Source organism: Marmota flaviventris, chromosome 7, assembly GCF_047511675.1.
Source record: "Marmota flaviventris isolate mMarFla1 chromosome 7, mMarFla1.hap1, whole genome shotgun sequence".
NCBI classification, from domain to species: Eukaryota; Metazoa; Chordata; class Mammalia; order Rodentia; family Sciuridae; genus Marmota; species Marmota flaviventris.
In genome coordinates this window covers 67,054,035-67,069,827 of record NC_092504.1, presented here as the reverse complement: position 1 = coordinate 67,069,827, position 15,793 = coordinate 67,054,035, and the positions used below count along the sequence as shown (strand labels likewise).

The following is a 15,793-nucleotide window of genomic DNA, read 5'->3' as shown; positions in this document are numbered from 1 at the left end:
ATTATGGGATGTTTATGAATCCACATCATAAATCAGGATGACTTGTGTAGATTTCTAGTGTTGTTTTAACTTAAATAACTGGTACTGTACACAGCAGGAAGACAAGAATCAGTCTGAACCTTATTTGCAACACTGGAGTAAGAGAAGATGATTGGCAGTAGATTTATGCATTTGTCATCCCTTTATGTAAAGAATACTATCAGTTTAAGGATAGATTCATCCAGGAATAAATGTTTTGTCTTTCTGAGACAGCCCAGTGTACACCTCTGCAAAGAGAAGAGCCGCCCTCCTAACCAGGCACACTTACATTTGATAATTAGAAAATGATTTCAAGCATTTATAACTTCATGGGATCCAAACATTACATAAGAACTACACTTTGCTGCACCCATTTCCCTAAAGTCATCCCATCTGTAACACAGAATCTGACCCAAAGTAGTATTCCAACACAAGCCATCCCTCCCATATTTCCTATTCCTATAAGGGGTTCATTACTTTATGAATGAACTACTGGGGATATAAGTGACAATCAGACAGGACCACTTTTATTCAAGGTATGTACCATTTAATGAGTATTAACATTTTAAGTAAGCAACCTATTCTGTGAATAGTCATATAAAGGAGATGCTTCACTCCTGATCTCTTGAAACACTTTTCTTCGCAAAGGTTAGTTTGAGTCAGTAGAGGTCAATTTATTATAAAATAAGTTTATTGTTAATAACCTTATATCATTTATTCCCGATATTTGATGTTACAAACTTTAGGGTCTTTGAGATATGCAGGATCCTTGTATGTAACTGGCATAAACCCTGTAAAGAGATATTAAAGTTCTTCACAAAAAATAATGAGCAAACTTTTTACTAATTCAGTTGTTCAAGGCACACTTACCCATTATTTGAGCTCTCTTAATAGCTTTTGTAATTTCTTTCTGTTTCTTCCCACAAAGACCTATAAAAATTTAAAAAGAGCTGTTTTATTCGTAAAAATGCCAGTAGTCAAACTATAACAACTTGTAAGTCAAAGGTCAGATTTTCTTTTTTTTCTGTAAAGGGCCAGAATATTAATATTTTGGCCTTTGGGGCTATAGTCTCCATTCACAACTACTCTACTCTGCTGTTTTAACTACAAAGCAACCATAAGGCACTATGTAAATAAAACTACAAAAACAAGAGGCAGATTGGATCTAGTCTATCTGTGGACAGTCTGCGATCAACAAGTTTTAGTTTAGAATGTCTGAAGTATAATTCACAACATAAGGTATAATTTTTTTAAGCCCAAGTTTTTCACGTGGCCAGTGTATAGTTAACCCTGAGTGTTTTCCCTTAAGTACCTAAATCCAGTGTGGTCTAACAATGTAGTATCTGGTCTAATAGTGATTTATAACATGATCTGAAAATTTGCCAGTTTTCTTAAGTGACAGAGATAGATGTAATTCTTATTTAAATTGTTATGATTAAAAAATAAATACCTGTTATATGTCTTCCATAAATGCATCCAGTAAATGGAGAAATAAATTGGGATAGAAGCTGTGTTTAGAGTTTTATGTGGAGGGAAAAAAATTTATATTAATACATTGGTTATTCAACCCTGAATGTAAATTTCAAGGAAAAAAAAATCCATATACATGACTTTCAAGTAATATAAAGATCTAATAAGTTTTAGACAAATTTTAATTGAGATAATATCATATTAACAAGTCATCTCTCTAAATACTGAAAGTTAACATCTAATCCAGCATATCAAAAAGTCTATATAGCAATAACATTAATTAGCATATTCAGTCAATGCTAAAGCGGTATTGATAAACCACAGATATCCTTCTAAAATACTGCGCTTATAACAAGTTACCAAAATATTTCATCTATCATTATAAGCTATTACATACTCATGAAGATAAATTATCAGACTGAACTGGGATCTTCAAGAAGTACACGCATTGGGCCATTTTCTACAACTTATGTTCTATTAACTTAAATAACTGTTCACTTTGTAGGTGCCAGACACTGTTCTTAGCACTTTGCATAATCTTCCTCCTATACTGTATTCTAATAATTTTTTCCCTCAAAGACGGTTACAATTTATATTACCATCAGTACACTTAACTCTCCAGCACCATTCACTCCCCCTAAATTTGCCACTTCTAATTTACTGAGAGTAAACAAGACAAAGCATTTGAAGCAGTGACAGGGATAGTGAGGTACAAAGATCAGCTTCACCAGAGGAACTTTTTTCCAAAGTATTTACATCTACCAAATGAGAATCACTGCTATGAAGAGCTATATTATCCAAACCTTTGGAGCATAGAAAATAGAGGAATTCTGAGCTAAAATAATAGTAAATAATTGAAGTTGAATAAAGATACCTTACAAATAGAATTATAACCAGATTTGAAATTATGAAGTTACTAAAATAGTTGCCTCTACATAAAACCTGTTATAAAACTGATTAATAACAAAAGTGCAAAAATCTAAAAATTAAGTATCAGAGTAAAACCAGATCTCACCTGTACATTTTTATAATCTACACGTTTCTCACACAAGATACATTTCTTAAGAGGCTCCTTATAAGGATTTTCCATTGGAACAGGCTAGGATAAAGAAAATCTCATGACATAATGTGATCTGGATTTGAAAAAATATATTAAAGTTAACAAATGTAAATCCATTCAAAGGCACACAGTACATTTCTTCCTGTGTACATATTTTGCACAAGCACTTTATTTTGTGTCAATTTGGCTTAAGAAGGAATTAACTCATGAAGATTCTGGAATAAAATATAAACTTTTTAGAAAAGAGTTTATAGGAGAAACAATGCAAGTCTGGTAAAAAAAAAAAAAAGTGATTTTATGTTCAAATGCTTTTTTCCAATTACAGATGTTTAAACATTTTTAATTTAAATTCAATAAACTTCTTTAAACTAAGATAAACTTAAAGCAGAATAGATGACATGCTATTCCTATGTTAGTATAATCATTAAATAGTTTATTCATCCCCTTATTATGCTTTATCTATGCCCCAAAACTGTTCTATAAGTTAGTGTTAGCCTTTTTGACTTCTCTGTCTTCACTACGGTCTCTGATGCTTCTGTTATGCCTTCCTCCTACTGTCAGAATGTTTTGTCTCCAGTATGGAGGTGCTTAATCTAGAAATGTTTTTGAAGTCTACAATCCCCTGTAATTGTATGCAAAATTTTAAATGAATATGACCATGTCCCTTTTTCTGTAGAGAGGATCTATATCTTTCATTAGTCTCAGTGGGGTTTATGGCCTAAAAAAGGAGTAAACTTCCTTTATTCTCTTAAAGTATGGTGTGTGGATTAAATGACCAAGATAGATGCACAGAGGGAATAGATAAGTGCTTTTCTTTTTTCCCCATTTCTCAAACTTTCTTAGTCTGATTTATATTCAGCTCACATATAAAGACTATATTCCTTCTCAACACTGGCTAAGTGCTTTGTATGGGATGATTAGTGTCAAACAAATTACCTTTGCATGTAGTAAGGAAACCTATGCTGCCCAAGTCCATGATAGTACTTCAAACCCATAAAAATATAGGTTAGAGGAAACTATTAAATGTCCTGGTGTAAAACTTTAATTTTGATGCCACATTTATTAAGGCAGAATACCAAAAGTGACGATTGAAATAAAGGTAGGACAATCCCTTTGTTCAATTATATACAATTATTCTATTCACCTAAACTACCTTTTGAAATTCCCAAATAACATAATCTTATGTTTAATATCTAGGAAGAAAATATGGCAAGAAGCTATGCTTCTAACAAGAGTCTAGGAATTCTCTTACTTTGAAACTCACCTAGGAAACTATAATCAATGAGTTATAAGTTCCAAACTCAGAGTAATGATAATTATTTTATCCTACAGCTGAACTCCAATTAGTTATAAAAATTTGGTCATATTTGCAAGTGCTTTACTAACATAAAGAAAAAAATTCTTACCAGGTCCTCATTGCTGGTTCCCTGTTTATATTGTGAACAACCTCTTCTCCACAGCACTGCAATTAAACAGAAACAGTAATAAACAGTTCCTTTTGTTAGCTGAGTAGCTAATAAGGATTTTTGTTTTAGCTCAGTGCAGTGAGTGTTTGTAATCCAGTTACTATAGAGCCTGAGGCAGGAGACTCAAAAGTTCAAAGCCAGTCTGGGCAACTTGGACCTGTGGCAAAATAAAATTTCAAAAGGATTGGACAAGTACTTCAGTGACAGGATGCTTGCCTAGCTTGAGGGAGGTCCTGGGTTGATCTCCAGTACCACACACACCAAAAAAAAGATGTATGGAGTTAAGACTAATCAAGGGACAAAACATAAAGGTTTTATAGTCTTTAAATTTGGGTCAGAATAAGACATAAAACGTGATTCCTAGGGGTTTAAGGATAGGGCATATATTTTCCTCCATAAAACCTTTCACCTGCTCTCTTCCTGACATTTACTCTTTTATTCCACAGTTATAGACAGATTTTAACACTAATACGTATAGAAACAAAAGAAAGGCACTGTTATACCAAAGGGAAAATGAAAAATGGATTCTTTCCAGAGAGTAATTATTGATAGCGAAGAATAAAGATAAACTTGCATAAATTATAGATTCGAGGACCTATGTCACAATTCCGCTCTGATCTGGGACCTTAGACCTCTGAAGTTCGTTGTTGGGTGACTGTGGAAATGTTCCTTTCTCCCCAAGTTTATACGTAAAATCTTAGGCAGGGCCCTCCCCTCGGTACAGAGGATTGAACCCTGGGGCTCTCTACTACTGGACTAGATCCCACTTTTTTTTTTTTTTAAAGCCAAGTTCTCGCTAAGTTGAGGAGACTGGACTTGGATTTGTGATCCTCCTGACTTAGCTCCCTGAGTAAATGATTACAGGCCTGCACCACCGGGCCAGCGCCCTTTTTACAGAATTATTCCACCCATCACTTTCCTTTTATGTTCAAAAATTTTTAAGGAGTTGACTTAACATCTCACGGCCCCATCAGGTCTAAAACAGCAGTCGTGGACATTACTGATTCCCACCCATTTCAGAAAAACTTTATCGCCTAGAAATCAGCTTCGTTTTGTTAACAGTGATGAGTCCACCGACTAATAGGGCCAAAGCAACGGCTATGGTGTTACAACGGAGACGTTACCCGCGCGAGTTCCGGGATTTGGGAGGCAGACAGTAGCCGTTATCCAATGTGTCAACTTCTTCCCTAAAGTACCGCAAGAAGCAATCACACCTGCCATGGTTCCTCGTTATTCCTTTTCCTTTCCTTTTTCTAAGTCGTCCAAATAGGTCCCTTCCGGTAATCTTCCCTGTGGACTCGAGGACTTCATTCTAAGGTTCCGTAGGCAAACGCGGAAAAACCGCGAAAGGGGGTTTCTTAGTGCGCCTGCGCAGCAGGTTATGAATCCCGCCCTCACCGCGCCAGAATCAAGTGACATTTGTGATTGGACCGAGAGGGCGAACGCCTAGCTTGTCTTCCAGGTTCCGGTCCGAGAGCCCTGGGAATAAGTTTGAGGTCTTTACGAAAGGTGGATGGAGACGCCAGCACTTTCTCCCTGTATCCACCTCCGCTCAGCCCTCCTTTCGAGGTCGGCGGCTGAGTCACTGTGGACAAAGTCGGGGCAGCGTTTTCGGACCCAGTCATGGAGGAAGGTTGTTCCCGCATCCGCCGGCGGGTGTCGGTCTGCAAAAGGAACCGCCCTAGCCTAGCAAGCACTTCTGCCATCCCCTCGGCGGCCCAGCTCCAGTCCCGCGATGAGCAGGAAGAGGAGGAGGAGATGGTAACCCGGAGCCGGCGGCGGAAAACCGTGGGCGTGCAACCTGTTGAGGTACAGCCCCATCAGCTCTCAAATTCCCCCGACGGCCTTGTCCTCCTTATGACCTTTGGGGCGCTGATACAAACCTGGGCCTCCTACTTCGCTTGCCCACCTAAAGGGGTGAGAAACCAGATAAAGAGGACGTGAAACTGCCAAATTGAGGCAGTTTCTTCCCAAGTGCGGACAATTTACCGGTTAGATAAAATACCTTTCATTTCCTCCCTCACTTTTGTTACTGCTGTTGTAACTTATTTTGTTACTGCTGTTGTAACAATACTGAGGTATTGCCCAGTTATCCCCACTTCTATATAGACATGAAAGGTAGATACAAAAATTTTACATCCAGCAATTAAGTGACATAACTGAGACGCAAACCCAGACTTCGAAATTGCTACTGCTCCTACTTTACTAATAAAAGCTGTTTATTGAAGACCCATTACGCCCTAGTTACTGTGTTAAACAAGCTACATTATCTAGATTTTACAACAGTAATCAGACCCTAAGAAATTGAGAAACTACTTTCTCACTTCAAATTCTGTGTCGCTACACTCTTGCTGTCTCAAAGTGTCTCTTCTGTTCAGTAGAGCTCCCCAAGTCAGTGTACACGCATTCTGTATCAATTCCAAATTCAACAGAATTTCTCTGTAGTATATTGTGGTACAACTTTTTGTTGTAGGCCAGTCACTGCCTCAGAGGCTGGGATTGGAAGGGAGAGATGCAATTCCCAGAGGCTGTCGTTCTTGCAGTTGTTTAACAATTTAGCACAGGTTTAAGCATTAGAATCCTAGGGGCATTAGAGAGCCTGTGCCAGGCCATGGGTTCAATCCCCACCACCAAAAACCAAAGAAGTAGCCCAGTGTTGCTTCCAGGAGCACTTCTGGGCTTCCATGTTTCCATCTGTAAAATGGTAATAATTATATCTATTATAGGGTGGCTTACAGGACTTAAATATAATTATGTACTTGATACAGCCCTAGGCTGAAGATTTTATTATTTGCTTTAGTAATGAATTTTTTTTCATTCCACATTTTTTTAAATTTATTTTTTTAGTTGTAATTTGACACAATACCTTGATTTTATTTATTTTTATGTGGTGCTGGGGATCAAATGCAGGGCCTCACACATGGGAGGCAAGCACTGTACCGCTAAGCCACAACCCCAGCCTTCATTCCACATTTTTTATTTATGCATTTCAGTTGTATTTAAGATGGGATTTGTTGTTGCACGTTCGTACATGCACACAATATAACAATATGATTTGGCCAATATCACTTCCCAACACTTTCCCACTCCCTCTTTACTTCCCACTCCTTAGGCCCTTTCCTCTATTGATCTTCCTTTGATTTTCATGAAATTCCCCCACCCTACCCAGCCCTGTTTTCCTTTTTCCTCTGTAGTGAAACTTCTGTCAGTCATGAATCTGGAATTGCCTGTAAGTATTTTTGTTTTCTTTCCAGCATAATGACAGTGAAGAGGACATGTTTGGTGACTATGATAGCTTTACTGAAAACTCCTTTTTAGCTCAAGTTGATGATTTGGAACAGAAATACATACAACTTTCTGAACAAAGGAAGCATGCTACAGACTTTGCCACTGAAGATTTTTGTTCAGAAAGCATAAAAAACAAACTCAGTGTTACTACTGTAAGCAATTTTACTGAATACAAAAGTGATGAGCACACGGAGAACCAGACTGAGCATGAAGATGTCCCTGTTGAACCTGGAACTGATGTTTTGTATGATTTGCCTTCTTCTCAGGTTTTATACTTTGAAAATTTGCAAAACTCTTCAAATGATTTGGGTGATCAGTTGACTGAAAAAGGGGATGGGAGTTCATCCTTTCCCAATACTGTGAATGAAGAATTGTCCCATAATTGCATAAAGCAACAAGAGCAAAATGATGGATCCTCTTCTAAAGTCAGAAGTAATTCAGATACAAGTAGGAGAAAAAGTATTAAAGATCATCTAAAAAGTACCATGACTGGAAATGCAAAGGCCCAAACACCAATATTTTCTAGGAGTAAACAGCTCAAAGAGACTCTCCTATCTGAAGAAATTAATGTTGCTAAGAAAACAATTGAGTCTTCATCAGATGATCTTGGTCCTTTTTACTCATTGCCCAGCAAAGTGAGAGACCTTTATGTTCAGTTCAAAGGAATTGAAAAGTTATATGGTAATGCTTTTTTTCTGGAATAAAAACAAAATTCTCCATTATCATAAAATTAGTGTAAATCAATAGAAGCAAATGCTTCCATGATTATATTTCTTATTTTGAAAAGTCCAGTATTATTTGTCTCAATCTTCCATCCCTATCCTGTCACCTTGAACCTCTTTTCTTCCCTTCATACTCAAACATTTCTCAAACCGTTTTTTGTGCTTATTTAATTTTTCCTTATTTTGAAGTATTTCTTTGGCCCACTCCAATTCCGGGTTCTGTACTCTTGCCTGAGAAATGATGATTATGGTATCTAAACTCAATGGTAGTTCCAATATTTAACCTACCTGACTTCTTGGTAGCTTACCTGCAGATATTGACCACACTGTTCTTGAATTTTTTGACACCCTGTTTCTGTTTTTTCTTTGATTATCTAGCTGTACACAGTTTTCTTAGCTGGCATTAGCTAGCTTTGTTTTCTCTACCAAATTTAGTTGAAATTTCTTTGAACATTCTCATGTCTTGAATGAAGAAGTTAATAATCCTATTGATTAAAATTAAGCATGTTAAAAGACAGTGCCATTAATATTTAAGTGAAAAAAAACATTGTAGCAGAGTAATAATGTACTTTATGTTTTTTTAAAAATCTGGGTCCTTTCACATCATTTTAAACAAAGAAGGGATGGTTGCTGCCGTACTAAGAGATCAGTTCATCAACCTATCACTGTATTAGTATTTCTGGAACTCCTGTTGGGATCTTAGGAGCTGTATGAAAATGTGGGTTTTCAAGAAGACAATCAGGTTGGAGAAGCAGGACTACAGGAAATAAAGTCTCTACAAGAGTAATATAATCATTGTAAATATTTGGGACTCACTAAACAAAACAACAAATAATTTTTAACACTTATTCAGACATAACTATTTTAAATAGCTTTGTAAATATCCTATAAACCATTCCTTTAATTCTTAAAAAAACTATATTTAAGCCCAACTTATGAATAATTTTTTTCAAATATTTGCACATGCTTTGGTTCATGTTCAACACATTTATGATCTTTTTTAACTATATATTGAACATATAAAAATTGTCCACATATGGATTTCATTTTTTTTTTTTACTTATCTGTTTATTTGGTACCAGGACCTCACACATGATCACTTTTCTACTGGGCTACACCCACAGCTTTTTAATTTTATTTTGAGACAGTCTTGCTAAATTGCCAAGTTGCCCTTGAACTTTTGCTCTTCCTCCCTCAGCCTCCCAAGTAGCAGGGATTGCAGGTGTGCACCACCACACATGGCTTGTATTTTTATTTCTGATACTGCTAGATTACTTTCCAAAAAGATTGTAGTAGTTTATGTTCTCACAAACTATACAGAAGAACACCTGTTCTTACTCTAGTCAGCTCTAAATTTCACAAGCATGGGACATTTATTTTTTATTTATTTATTTATTTATTTTTTATAATTTGTTTACTTTTCCAACCTAACAGATTATAGTTGAGCATATTTTATGTAATTATTGGCCACTTGCAATTCTTCCTGTTGTGAAATATGTCATTTGCTTTTCTTCTGATAAAATGCTAATGCATATTTTTGAAGATTTTTAATGTTCTGCCTTGTCAAATTACTGTGGAGTAACTATTATAGTTTTCACATCATATCTTGAATCTGATCTGTTTTCATGAATCCCATTTTTGCAAATTGTGGGAATTGACTGCCAGGTAGTAATCTTTACCTTTTATGATTTAAACAATTCTGTCAGTTTAAAGTAGTTTCCATTCCATATGAAGTTCAAGTCCCCAAGTTTGTGCAGAATCTCATAGGGTTTTTTGTTTGTTTGTTTTGTTTTGTTTTTTTGTTGTTTTGGTTTGGGTTTTTTGGGGGGTTTTTTTGTTGTTGTTTTTGGTTTGGTTTTGCTTTGTTTTATTTCTCCTCCTCCTTCTGTTTCTCTTTAAAATGGCTTTTAGGTAAACGAGGAAGGTAAGCTTACATATTCTGCTTACAGGATGTAAAAGGAAGAACTTAAAAGTCCCACAGGTCCTTTTACTGTCCTTTTGATCCTCTGATGTTCTAAATGACATGCCCTTGTCCACCGGGCTGCCCTGTTAGAATCTTACAACAAATCTCCAGCTGGTGATGAGGTAGAGTAGTTGTTCACACTGTTAAGTAGGCCTGAACTAAATTCTTACTGGCTGTCCACATTGCGCATTTGGTATTTTTGACATTTAACATAGATTATAACTGCATTTGCTTCTAGGAGAAGATTGCCACAAGACGAAGGAGTTTATTTTTACCTTCTTGGAAAACTTCCTTGAGATTAACAATAAGAAAAGAGGAAATAATTTCTGTTTTTTCTCTGTAATTCCACAGAATGGCAACATACTTGCTTAACACTGAGTTCTGTGCAAGAAAGAAAAAATTTAATATATTCCTTACCAACAAGTGGTGGAAAAACCCTTGTGGCCGAGATTTTAATGCTACAAGAACTGCTTTGCAGGCGGAAGGATGTTTTAATGATCCTTCCATATGTGGCAATTGTCCAAGAAAAGGTGTGTTTAAAAAAAAGTGTTATTTGCTAATATTATTGTAACATTAAGATCTAAACATCAGCATAAACACTACTAATGACTTTTACTGACTATAAAGCAGTACCTCTTTGTGATAATAATAGAACATTCTATCTTAAATATTTACTACTTTGTAATTTATTGACATTTTTATTATACTAACATACTGTATTCATCAGTCTGATTATTATGTGAAACTGCTTAGTAACTATATAATAAATATTAATTTATATATATACACACACACACAATTCAGTAGTACTTTTAGGATGTACAAAAGCAACAGAATACTTACCTAAAATCTCTTCTAGTACTAGTTTTATTTTTTTAATTGTGGATTGAATTCTACCCTAAATGTTCTATTACTATTTAGCCTGTTTCTAAGGCAAAAAATAACCAATTTGTATAAAACAAATGAGTTATTCTGATACTTTTTTTGACATCAAAAGAGGAAGTTTATTTTCACATTTATTATGTGGTTTAAACATTGCATTTATTTTGCAAAGATCAACACCTTATTTTTATGATATTTATTAGATATGTGTGTCTAATCTGACCCATTCCCATTGACTGATATTAAACACCACTTTAGCTTTTCTTTTTTAAATCCTTGTGAGCACTTAATAATTAGAGTTCTTTGTGTTTTGTTTTTGTTCATTTTAACTAATATTCTAGATTTCAGGTTTGTCAAGTTTTGCTATAGAACTAGGTTTCTTTGTTGAAGAATATGCTGGAAGCAAAGGAAGATTTCCTCCAATTAAAAGAAGGGAAAAGAAATCGCTATATATTGCCACTATTGAAAAAGGACATAGCTTGGTGAACTCCTTGATCGAAACTGGAAGGATTGACAGTCTGGGTCTGGTTGTTGTAGATGAGGTTGGTTACTACTTTGTAATTTATTGACATTTTTATTGTACTAACGTACTATATTCATCAATCTGATTATTATGTGAATCTGCTTAGTATCTATATAACAAAAAGCATTTTGATATATACAATTCAGGTGAAGATATTTCATACTTGATAATCTTAAATTTGGTTTTATGTCAAGTGTTTCTTGCAGTGCAAATATTTGTATTTATAGACAGTTTTATAATATTACTTATGAATCTCTGATTTGTTAGTGTTTCCCCCAAAACTCATTAACTTAAAATACCAGTGGATTAATATATATGTACTATAGTTGTTATATTCAAAATGTTGAAAAGTTATAAAGCAAGGATTATATATTCATTCTATACAAATATATTCATGGTTTATGTGGGCATTGTATGAAGATTTACTTCTCCAACCCTTTTCTTTTCATTTCAAAGTTGCACATGATTGGTGAAGGGAGCCGGGGTGCTATACTGGAAATGACCCTAGCAAAAATTCTCTACACCAGCAGTAAGTATTTATTGACTTCTAATCAAAATACCTATATATAAATAACTTAATTCTACCAGTAGATTATGTAACCTATAGCAAGATTCTTAAGCTTTCTGCCTTAGGGTGGGGTGGTTTTTTTTTTTTTTAATTTCTAAAGTAAATATATAAATTTTTGTTGAATGAGTAGAATTCTTTTATTTGGTGGTGGATGGGGCAGTACCCAGGATTGAACTCAGGGGCACTCAACCACTGAGTCACATTCCCAGCCCAGTTTTATATTTTGTTAGAGACAGGGTCTCACTGAGTTGCTTAGTGCCTCAAAGATGCTGAGGCTGGCATTGAACTCACGATCCTCCTGTCTCAGCTGCCCGAGCTGCTGGGATTACATATGTGTGCCACTGCGCAATAGGAATGAGTACATTAGTATTTAAGGAATACCTCTTATTCCTGTACACTCATTAGGTCTGTTTGCATAGTCACATCACTCAACTTTTGTGTTTCTTTATCTATGGAGATAATAACAGCTTCAACCTGAGGAGAGAATTGTGAGTGTTATGAGTTAAAACATTTAAAGCATTCCACAGTGCCTGGACCATTCCACTCAGGAAGGATGTCATAACTATCATCATCATCCCAATAAAGTAGGATATTTAAGTGGTTACTTTAAGGAACTAGTTTGCAACATCAAATAGTCTTTAAATGTACATGAAATATTTATTCTAAATGTCATCTCTACATTTATTGATATAATGCTGTAATACTTAGCCTGTATATGGAATAGTTATTAACAATAAAATCAAATCTTAAGATTTGTGGATGGAGATGCTGGGGATTGAACTCAGGGCCTCACACTTGCTAAGTGCATGCTCCACTACTGAGCTACACGCTCAGCTTCCCCAAATTAATTTTGACAGCAGCTGTATTTAGGTAGGTTACAGCACTTTAAAATCATTCATTTAAAAAAAAAATTATTGAACACTTACTGTAAATACAGCAGTAAATAGAACAAATCCCTTCTTTCATCAAGCCTATATTTTAATGAAAGTGAACAGATAATGAGCAAATGAATAAGAAGACATATGGTGGCCAGGTGTGGTGGTGACACATCTGGAATTCCAACTACTTCAAAGACTGAGTCAGGAAAATTGCAAGTTTGAGACTAGCCTGGTCAGTTTATCAAGATCCTGTCTCAAAAATAAATAAAGGGCTGGGGATGTGGCTCAAGCGGTAGCGCGCTCACCTGGCATGTGTGCAGCCCGGGTTCGATCCTCAGCACCACATACAAACAAAGATGTTGTGTCCGCCAATAACTAAAAGAAATAAATATTTAAAAATAAATAAATAAATAAAAAGGGTTAGGGATGTAGCTCAATGGTTAAAACCTGCCTGGTTTCAAAAGAAGAAGATGGTTTGTTAATGGTCATAAATTCTGTAGGACTTAAAGAAGAGGAAGAGAGGAAATGATCACCTATTTGTCAAATTCAATGAACATCTTAATTTTATTTCAGTGTTTGACTATTTTTCGTTTGTGTGCAGAAACATTTTCTCTTGACTTTCCTACTATCTCTTTGTAAGTGGGATCATAGCTTAGCATTGAAAGATAGCAGAGCATAATGGCTGAAGACAGACTTTTTGAATCTTGGCTCACTTTTCTACATGACCTTGGGCAAGTTATATCAACAGTGCCTATGCTTCCTTAGGAATTAAATGTGGATGAGAGTAATAGAACTTTTCTCACTGAATTGCTGCAAAGATGACACAGGTTAGTCTTTGTAAAACATCTGTACCTGCTACATGATGTTTGCTATTGTATAATTTGGCCTATCACCAGTGCCTTACGCTTAATAGATATTTGAATAAAATTAACCTTTTTAGTGGCTCCTTCTTTTTATTCTGTGTCATAGCTAAGCTTATTCATTTTGTACATTTTAGTTAGCATGAATTCATCTTAGGCTTTTCACATGTTTCCTATAGTGCCTACTAATTGTCATCCATACTCCTGACTTCAAGGACTACTTGTGTGCCAGTGACTCCTAGTCTGTATTTCCCAGTCTGTGTTTCCAGACTATAACTCTCTTCTGAAAAATATCAGCTGCCAACTGGAGACTCATGTTTGAATGTTCTGTGAGCAACCAAGCCTAACCAAAGCTTGGTCAGAGACTCACTCATTTCCTTCAAACTCATTCTTCAATCTGAATCCTTAGCCAGCCAAGTTAGACCTCACCACCACCACCACCAGCCCACCCCCGCTTGCATTGTAGCCCCATCAGACCTCAAACTCCTGGATTCAAATGATTCTCCCACCTCAGCTGGATAAAATCTTACAGTCTTCACACTTCCTATCTGATTTACCTCATGAATGTATTTTAAATTATTTTCTTTCTGCCCCTTTTCACTACTACCTCTTTAATTCAAGACCTCACCCTTTACTTACCTGGATTGCTACAGAAAGTACCAAGCTTCTCCTTTGTTCTTTCTTCTGCACTGTCTAATGTAGAATCAATAATCTTTCCCAGAAGCAATTAGTTTATTTTACTATTTGCCATCCTTTAATAGCTTCCCTTTGTTTTCTGCGTAAATCCCAAAATTCATAGCACTGCCTTTTTGATTTGACCCTCTGCTCACCTCTTCAGATTCAGAGTCCACCTTAATGAAGTAGGAAGGAATAGCACTTAGTTCTTTTTCAGATAAGATCCTGAATGATCCCTTCAAAACAAGAGAGTAGCAATGAAGAAACATTTGCTAAAAAGGCTTCTTGGGTTTTTAATTTGGTAGCTAAGTACAAAAGCAACCATTTTTTACTCCTAGGAATTCATAGAACTTCATGAGCTTCAATGTATTTTTAAAAATTTTTGAAAAAGTTGGCAACCTGATAGCAAGATTACCTGAAGAACTTTCAAGTTGCAAGAGTTTTGGACTCATTTAGCCCTATATCCTACAAGTGTCCATCACCCAAAGAAACATACTGTAACTTCTCATAAAGATGATTCAGATAGCCACATACGCATTTATACCCACTATTTTTGTTTAAAAGCCTTAATAAATATCCTACTTCTTGCCACATTTGAAATTTTATAAAATTCTAAGTAATAACTCTCAGGATTCCTGAAAGATTGCATTATTTGATTGCCAGATTAATATTCTGGTCAAATGTAGTTTGAGCATTCCCAATCTGAAAACCAAAAATATGAAGTGTGTCATAATCCAAAACTTGAGGGCCAAGACAATGCTACAAGTGGAAAATTTCACTGACCTCATATGATGGTCATAATATTCCTGCTTGAAGGTTCTATGAGCAACCAAGACTAAGTCAAAATGCAGGTACACTAAAATATTATGTAAAATTACCTTCAAACTACGTGTATAAGATGCTTATGAAATAAATGAATTTTTTGTTTAGTCTTTGGTCCACCTCCCTAAGATATTTCTTTATGTATATTCAGATATTCAAAAATCTGACAAATCAAAAATCTGAAACAATTCTTTTACCAAGCATTTCAGATAAAGTGTATTCAACCTGTATTTTTAGTTTTCTTACTCTCTCCCCACTTCCCCTTTCCCATATTACTCAGGAAATATTCAGAGCATAAAATATTGCTAAATTGTTTTATGATATATTAAATGCTGCATTTTCTTAATACTTTTAAGATTTTTTTGTTTTTGTTTCAGAAACAACTCAGATTATTGGTATGAGTGCAACATTAAACAACGTTGAAGACCTCCAACAGTTCCTTCAAGCAGAATATTATACCAGTCAGTTTAGACCAGTATGTACCCTAAGGTTTGCACTGTATTGATTTGTTATATATTCATATTAGAAATAAAAGTAAATATAGTATATTTTAAAATTCTATAGGGTAATGAAGGGGCATAACTGCACTCACCATAGT

General features: G+C 35.4%; 2 protein-coding genes across 7 annotated transcripts in view; one reads left to right on the top strand and one right to left on the bottom strand.

Moving 5' to 3' along the window:
* Positions 1–691: 691 nt before the first annotated feature.
* Mrps18c (mitochondrial ribosomal protein S18C) lies at positions 692–5,370 on the bottom strand. Of its 3 annotated transcripts, none has more exons than XM_071614395.1 (6): positions 5,229–5,369; positions 3,955–4,010; positions 2,504–2,587; positions 1,469–1,526; positions 889–948; positions 692–809 (listed from the first exon to the last, which is right to left on the bottom strand). In XM_071614395.1, exons 1-6 carry the CDS (start codon positions 5,233–5,235, stop codon positions 733–735), a joined length of 342 nt encoding a protein of 113 aa, XP_071470496.1. In that variant the 5' UTR covers positions 5,236–5,369; the 3' UTR covers positions 692–732. The 3 variants fall into 3 exon arrangements, with proteins under 3 accessions (XP_071470496.1, XP_027795573.2, XP_034492316.1); XM_027939772.3 differs by having other exon boundaries at positions 5,139–5,366; XM_034636425.2 differs by lacking the exons at positions 692–809; positions 1,469–1,526 and having other exon boundaries at positions 892–948; positions 5,139–5,370.
* Positions 5,371–5,416: 46 nt separating this feature from the next.
* Helq (helicase, POLQ like) overlaps positions 5,417–15,793 on the top strand; it is a 43,394-nt gene continuing 33,017 nt past the window's right edge. The window contains exons 1-6 of one of the 4 annotated variants that reach the window (XM_071614393.1): positions 5,417–5,823; positions 7,269–7,983; positions 10,339–10,517; positions 11,211–11,411; positions 11,849–11,921; positions 15,552–15,670. In XM_071614393.1, the coding sequence (XP_071470494.1) occupies positions 5,638–5,823; positions 7,269–7,983; positions 10,339–10,517; positions 11,211–11,411; positions 11,849–11,921; positions 15,552–15,670 (1,473 nt within the window). In that variant the 5' untranslated portion in view covers positions 5,417–5,637. Of the gene's footprint in view, positions 5,824–7,268; positions 7,984–10,338; positions 10,518–11,210; positions 11,412–11,848; positions 11,922–15,551; positions 15,685–15,793 lie in introns of those variants that run through there. The other 3 variants (XM_027939765.3, XM_071614392.1, XM_027939767.3) reach the window with 3 other exon arrangements.